Source organism: Bombina bombina, chromosome 1 (assembly GCF_027579735.1).
Source record: "Bombina bombina isolate aBomBom1 chromosome 1, aBomBom1.pri, whole genome shotgun sequence".
Taxonomy (NCBI): domain Eukaryota; kingdom Metazoa; phylum Chordata; class Amphibia; order Anura; family Bombinatoridae; genus Bombina; species Bombina bombina.
Genome location: NC_069499.1, coordinates 1,034,561,010 through 1,034,569,341, shown reverse-complemented (window position 1 = coordinate 1,034,569,341; position 8,332 = coordinate 1,034,561,010). Strand labels below are relative to the sequence as shown.

The following is an 8,332-nucleotide window of genomic DNA, read 5'->3' as shown; positions in this document are numbered from 1 at the left end:
ATAGGCAAACATTAGATTTCACTCGTACACTTACCTCAGCAAAGTTTACAGATTAAAAGTACCACATTATGTAAGGATTTGTCCCAGAATAGCTACATATTTAAACAGTAAATGTTTTGTTTTAGAACATTTAGGGGGTTATTCCATGAGTTCTATTCTATAGCTGCTTGAGTAATGACAATTCTTACTGCTGATAGCATATTTTTTCTTGGTAAACATGTCCCCATAAACGTTTTTTTTTTTCTGCATACTTTTCACAATTTCTTTGCAAGTTTAATAATCAGCTAAACTGAGATAGTAATATATCCCTCCATAAATATCGTTCTTTTTTCTCAGGTTATTGCTCTCAGTTTAAGTTGATCCTATTATCTCAGGATGTGCTGTGCTTGCTTGAACATGCGTGATATAATGTTGTCAGGATTCAGAGGAGTGTCTGCACCAGGAGGCTGGGCTTATTCTGCTAGGGCAGGGTGAACTACAGACAGAGCTGGCTATAGTAAGCTCACAATCTGTCAACCAGCACAAGGCAAAGAAATAAAGCCTCAACTTGCAAAATGGAAAACAAAGCTGCTTTTAACAAACCAAAGGTAACACCTATCATTTACTTATGTATGCATAATTCAACTAAAATACATAGAATATAATGTAATCCACAGAGCTGCAGTAGCAAAGAGCTGTTCTGCATGGGACAAAGATTCTATATCAATGTGATCAAATGAGCATTAATAATAAAGGAATTGTGCTGGTGCCTGTGGGCAGTTGCATTTTTGTTATAGATTACAGTTGCAGATGTCATTGTGGTGAAATAATACAGAATTTCAGGAAATTAAAATACTGAAGCAAGCAGGGCAGTGGGTTTATTCCTGCACAGCTGCCTTTACATTGCTACAGTAGGGCTGCAAACCCTTTTGTTTTAGTTTTAGTTAAATGATTATAGACAATAATAAGTTAGTGCACCTGTTTCATTTCATTTAATGGACTTCTGTAAACAGCTGATTAATTATAATTTATAGTGCCTGACAAGGTTTCAACTTAGTATGATAATATTAAGCTCATTATTATTTCTAGTACTAATGTCATGAGTACAAGTTCATTTGTATTTCCCCTTACCTCTGTGTGTTTTTGTAACACGTGCAAGATCACACTGTAAATTGCATTTACTGTATCTGATATTGCTTAGAATTCTTGCTATTCGTATAACTTGAATTACTATTCAGATATCATGCCCATGTCTTTAAAGGCTGGGCTAAAGCAATGAAGTGCTGCTATTAGCAGAATATTGATTTTGTTAATGGCATAAATTCTCTCTTTGAAAAAAATGTTTTTGCAAGCGTGTGTACTTGCCAAATGTTTCTGCAACAAAATATAAACCTCACGTTTTATGTCCTAATTCATTTTTGAGAGAAATGTATAAAGAGTGTATAGGTGATAATTGTAAGGGAAAAGACTTGCTAACAGTTCAAAATATTTCTTGTTTTTCCCTAACATAGAAACACTTTTGTAAAGGTGTAGTTAAAGGGACATGAAACCCAAAAAATGATTTCATGATTCAGATAGAGAATACAATTTTAAACAACTTTCTAATTTACTCCTATTATCTAATTTGTTTGATCATCTTGTTATCATTTGTTGAAGGAGCAGCATTGCACTACTGGGTTCTAACTGAACACATCGGTGAGCCAATGACAATCGATATATATATATGCTGCCACCAATGAACAGCTAGAACCTAGGTTCTCTGCTGCTCCTGAGCTTACCTAGATAAACCTTTCAGCAAAGGATAACAAAAGAAGAAAGCAAATTAAGTAATAGAAGTAAATTAGCAAGTTGTTTAAAATTGTATTCTCTATGTGAACCATGAAAGAAAAATGTTGGGTTTCATGTCCCTTTAAATCAGTTAAATCACAAGTTAATATCAGGACATCACTCTCACACCCATATAGGTATGTATTACGATCTCTATTGTGCACTCCTGCTCGCGTGTTAACTTTGCATGTGTTGGGTTGTGCTCCTATTAAAAGTTTAAAGTATAAAGATTGCAAGTGAGTGAAACCCGACATGCGTAAAAAGATAGACTTCATGAAGTCATGATCGCATTAACGTATTCCACTATAAGCTTCACTGGAGCACTCAATCTGAAAAAAAACACCCAAACTCGCTCGCTAATCCGATCATGTTTATTCAGATGTACTATACCCAACATGAATTATGAAAATGTAACATTCCTATGTTCTTCATATACATAGCAATGTACTTTTTATTGTAAATACATATTTCTATATATTTCTTTGTATACATACTGTATACCCGTATACCTATTCAGAGAGGCTTACCATCGCTCCTCCTCAGCCTAACCAAACTAATACATGAACTGCCTGACTCACTGCTGCAACCACAACCGATGTGACAAGCTACCCCAACCTTATGTCTCTGCACCCTAAACCTGCAGACTGTGAGCCCCCCGGAGCAGGGCCCTCTTCCTCCTGTACTAGATTTGTTTAGTTTTGTATTTTATCACAAATCCTTGTTATTGTATACCCCTATCACTGTACCAAATAAATGATAAAAAATAATTTATAGGTATTTTACATGAACATTATCATATATAGAAATTATATGTAATAATAAAAAGTACATTATTTTCTACATGCATCAGGGTTCACAACTTAGGACTAATGTGGTTGGGTTAGCGCACATGAAGAATTGCTATCTTCAATGCACGTTATTGAAATACTAAATATAAACTATTAAAAAATATTAATCAAAATTATTTTAAATAATTATACATACTGTATATATATATATTTATATATATGTATATATATTCTATAAATTATTATACATACTGTATATATATATATATATTTATATATATGTATATATATATTCTATAAATTATTATACATACTGTATATATATATATATATATATATTTATATATATGTATATATATATATATTCTATAAATTATTTAGAATATTTTAAAGTAGTATAATCCTTTTTATTAATATTTTTTAATAGTTTATATTTAATATTTCAGTAGCACTCATTGAAAATAGCAATTCTTCATGTGCGCTAACCCAACAGCGTTAGTCCTAAATTGCGAACCCAGATGTGTGTTACGCATATTTTACATTCCTATGTTCTTCACATATAAATGAATGTACTTGATATTAATAAATCTATATTTCTAAATATTTCTGATACTTTTCATGTAAAATACATATTTATACCAATATATCTATAGGAATAGATATACAGATATAAGTATATATATAAATATTTTATTATCCTGTAAGGGAAGAAAATTGGAATGTGAAATATTTACAGTACTTATACAGTAAAAAACTTTAATACTTAAAGGGACAGTAAACACCAAAATTATTATTGTTTTAAAAGATAATAAGATAAAGATTTATTATCCATTCCATGTTTTGCATGACCAGCACTGTTATATTAATATACTTTTTACCTCTGTGATTACCTTGTATCTAAGCCTCTGCAGACTGCCCCTCTTATCTCAGATCTTTTGACAGATTTGCATTCAGGCAATTAATGCTGACTCTTAAATAACCCCATGGGCGTGAGCACAATGTTATCTATATGGTACACATGAACTAACGCCCTATAGCTGTGAAGAACTGTCAAATGCATTCAGAAATTAGCATATGAGCCTACTTAGGTTTAGCTTTCAACTAAGAATACCAAGAGAACAAAGCACATTTTATTATAAAAGTAAATTGGAAAGATGTTTAAAATGACATGCCCTATCTAAATCATGAGAGTTTAATTTGGACTTTACTGTCTCTTTAAATACATATGTACACACATCTATACAAATTATATATATATATATATATATATATATACATACATACACATATTTAGAGTTGTCTATGTATGCATATATATGTTAAAGCCCAGCATGCATTTTTTTCCAAACACCTTATACCATCTATCTTTGAGTCCTTATAACTTTTTTAATACTTTTTAAAAATACTTTTTATCAGACAGTGTTTATATAACTGTACTATTGCATGTATTTATGTAGTGTTTTATGTAACTTTTTTGTTTCTCCTACCCTTTACACGAGCTCTTAAGTTGCATTAACCCGCCGCATGTTATGCGCAAAAATATGAAAAAAAAACCCCACAAAATTGCTCATGTGCTAGAGTTAGCACGCCACTCGTAATCTAGGTATGTATGAGGCTATAATCTCTACTATTTTGTAGATTTAGCACAAACAAATGAATTGAACAAAAGCTGGATAGCTCCAGCCTTAAAAAAAAAATACAATTTACACATCTTATTTTTTTATTCACCAATAAACTAGTTAAAAGAAGCAATATTTAAACATGTACATTATAAAAATAAATAAATAATGTTATTTTAGTAGGTGCAGTAAACAATTATATTTATAAAATTTAAATTATAACTTGTTTTTGTTATGTTCAAACATCATCATGACCTAGATCCATATCATTTTACAGTAAATGTTAGGTTTTTTCTTTATTTTGTGAGGTTAGGCTTACTTAAAGGGACATGAAACCCACAATTTTCTTTCATGATTAAAGTAGAACAATTTTAAACACCTTTCCAATTTACTTCTATTATCAAATTTGCTTCATTATCTTGTTATCATTTGTTGAAGGGGCTGCAATGCACTACTGATTTCTAACTGAACAGTCAGCAGCTAGAACGTAGTTTCTTTGCTGCTCCCGGGCTTACCTAGATAAACCTTTCAACAAAGTAAGCAAATTAAAGAAGTAAATTGGAAAGTTGTTTAAAATTGTATGTTATGTCTGAATCATGAATGTCTATAACTCTAATTATGACTTTACTGTCCCTTTAAAGGGACTTGAAACCCTAAATGTGTCTTTCGTGATATAGGCAGAGCATGCAATTATAAACAACTTTTCAATCTATTATCATCTAGATTATTATCTATTTCAATTATCTAATTTGCTTAAATCTCTTGGTACCATTTATTGAAATGCATACCTAGGTAGGCTCAGGATTAGGAATGCACTACTGGGAGCTTTCTGTTGATTGGTGGCTGCACATATTTGCCCTTGTAATTAGCATACCAGATGTTCAGCTAGCTCCTAGTAGTGCATTCCTGCTCCTTTAACAAAAGATACCAAGAGAATGAAGCACATTTGATAACAGAAGTAAAATGGTTAGTGGTTTAAAATTGTATTCTCCATCTGAATCATGAAAGGAAAAAAATGGGTTTATGCCCCTTTAAACCGAGTTCTAGCAATACAATACTGTAGACAATACCAACATTTTGGCAGGGCTAGAGTTTTAGAGAAGTTTACACCACAGTCTCAAAATGAATTTGTTCTCTAGAGGGTCAATGCTAGAACATTCACAAGCTCTGTTTAGTAAATAAAAAAAAGCACAAGAGATTTGGAACCGTGGGCTCTAATCCAGAGAGAAAATGCTGTGCAAAATCATCATTCTGAACTTGACTACTTTTTGGCATTCTTACCACTGATGCTGCTAGCTAGTCAAAACACTTTAGTTTGAATCATTTAAAGTGATTGTAAAGTTTAACCAACTAAAGCCCAGTATCTATAAATACTAACAAAACAGAGGCACTTTAATTCATTAAACTTTACAATGATGCTTTTAAAAAAAACAAAAAAACCTATCTTTTCGTTACTGTAAACAGACCGTTGATCCTCCGCCCTCATCTTCTTCTGGACTTTTCAGATCAATGACAAATCCGGCTTCCTCCAATCTTTGCGTACCCCCATTGGCATCAAGCTTGTGGGGCACGCAACGATTGGAGGAAGCTTGATTTGTTATCCATATGCAAAATACAGAAGAAGATGCGGGCGGAGGATGTTAATATGTTATAAAAAAGCGTAATTGTAAAATTTCATGAATTAAAGTGCTCCTTTTTTTTAGAGTATTTTTAGATACTGGGATTTAATACATTAAACTTTACAATCAGTTTAACCCAACAAAAACTCTGGAACGTAATTTCCTATGTTCAGATTTGGTAAATACATGAAAGTCTAACAGACGTTGACACAGGCTTTTTGCCAATATGCACCAGAGCTAGAAAATAATAAAACAAAACTGTAATTAATATGCTGATAACTGCCAGGAGTGAATAGTAAATGATCATATTTTATTTGTGAATATTTTCCGGGATCTAACTGTGTGATTGGTTCACTGTTATTAAAAATGTTGCACATGTAATCTAAGCATCTTGGAGATTGACAGCCAAAAAAAAAAAGTTATGTAAATGTATACAGGGGCTAAACAACTCCAGTATGCTCCTTCATGACACTTTGCAATGTAAATATATAAAACAAAAAAACTAAATAAAAAAAAAGGCAGCTTTAGATGTTTTGTCAACATTGTCATCATGTGCACTATTTGGATTCCAGAGATTGACATGGGCACCCAGCCGATGCTAACTTTCACATCTGTTATGACTTTTCAGCACATGCACATTAAGGGCTAGATCACCAGTGGCGAGGCGCGTGCTAATGTTTGCGTGCAAGTGATATTGGGTTTTTGCATGCAAGTTGAAAGTAAACGAGATTCTGAGAGTGCAACCAAACACAACATACACCACAACATACAACCAAACACAACATAAATACAGCAAAGTCATAAATAGACATTCATAATTTAGACGGAGCATACAATTGTAAACAACTTTCCAATTTTCTTCTATTATTTAATTAGCTTCCTTCTCTTGTTATCCTTTCTTGATGGGTTTATCTAGGTAAGCTCAGGAGATTGGTGGCTGCATATATATATATATAGATAGATAGATAGATAGATAGATATAGATTGTTATTGGCTCACTCCATGTGTTCAGTTAGCAACCAGTAGTGCATTTCTGCTCCTTCAACATATGATACCAAGAGAATGAAGCAAATTTGATAATAGAAGTTGTATGTTCTACCTAAATCATGAAAGAAAAATTAAACAGCTTTCTCCAAGCACATTCTTGTCATGTGGTTTAATGAAGATCTCATGATAGAAAGGTATCTTTTTTTTTAGTGGTGTTTTCATGCAGGTGACACAGAGCTGCTGTCTTTAATGAATTTATTTGTATAGTGCAGAGTTTAAGAGACAGTAAAGGGAAATTAAAATATTTGTGAGTCAGATAGAGCATGCAATTTACTTCTAGTATAAATTTAGCTTTGTTCTTTTGGTGTCCTTTCTTGAAGAGTAAAGCTAGGTAGGCTGATAGGAGCTTATGAGTGTGCACGTGTCTTTAGCATGCTATGGCAGCTGTGTTCTCAACTATGTACAACATTGCAATAAACATTGTTGCCAACACTGCTGCCAGATGGCTAAAGACATGTTAAAGGGATAGGAAAGTCAAAATTAAACTTGCATGATTCAGATAGAGCGTGTCATTTTAAGACACTTTTAAACTCACTTCTATTTTCAAATGTGCTTCAGTCTCTTGGCATCTCTTGTTGAAAAAGAATACGAACATATCCTACACTAGTGGGAGCTAGCTGCTGATTGGGGCCTGTACACATTTGTCTCTTGTGATTGGCTGACTAGATGTGTTCTTCTAGCGCAATGCTGTTCCTTCAGCAAAGGATAACAAGAGAATTAAAGGGATATGAAACCCATTTTTTTTAATTCCATGATTCAGATAGAGCATGCTAAATGTAGCCATCAATCAGCAAACGTTACCCAGGGTTCTGAACCAAAAAATGGTCCGGCTCATAAGCTTACATTCCTGCCTTTTCAAATAAAGATTCCAAGAGAACGAAGAAGATTTGCATGCTGTATCTGAATCATGAAAGAAAAAATTTGGATTTCATATCCCTTTAAGCAAATTTTGATGTAAATTGGAAAGCTGTTTAAAATTGTATGTTCTATCCAAATCATGAAAGAAAATTTTGGAGTAAATTTTTGATGTAAATTGGAAAGCTGTTTAAAATTGTATGTTCTATCCAAATCATGAAAGAAAATGTTGGAGTTTCCTGTCCCTTTAATGCTCCTGACCTTATCTAGGATTACTAAAATGATACCAAGAGAACCAAGTAAAATTGATAATAAAAGTAAACTGGAAAATTGTTTAAAATGTCATGTTCTGTTCAATTCAATTAAAAGGACAATTTCTTTCTTTTATGATTTAGAACGAACTTGCAATTTTAAACAACTTTCCAATTTACTTCTAGTATCTAATTTGCCCTATTCTCTTTATATCCTTTGTTAAAAAGCATATCTAAATAGACTCAGTAGCTGCTGATTGGTTGCTTCACATAGATGCCTTGTGTGATTGACTCACCCATGTGCATTGCTATTTCTTCAGCAAAGGATATCTAAAGAATGAAGCAAA

At 32.6% G+C, this 8,332-nt stretch overlaps 1 protein-coding gene across 1 annotated transcript in view; it reads left to right on the top strand.

Annotated features, from left to right (window-relative positions):
• The first annotated feature begins 505 nt into the window (after positions 1 to 505).
• The window catches only part of ADA (adenosine deaminase), a 244,422-nt gene continuing 236,595 nt past the window's right edge, over positions 506 to 8,332 (top strand). Inside the window, exon 1 of the mRNA XM_053719921.1 lies at positions 506 to 587. Coding sequence (XP_053575896.1) covers positions 555 to 587 — 33 coding nt within the window. The 5' untranslated portion in view covers positions 506 to 554. The remainder of the gene's footprint in view (positions 588 to 8,332) is intronic.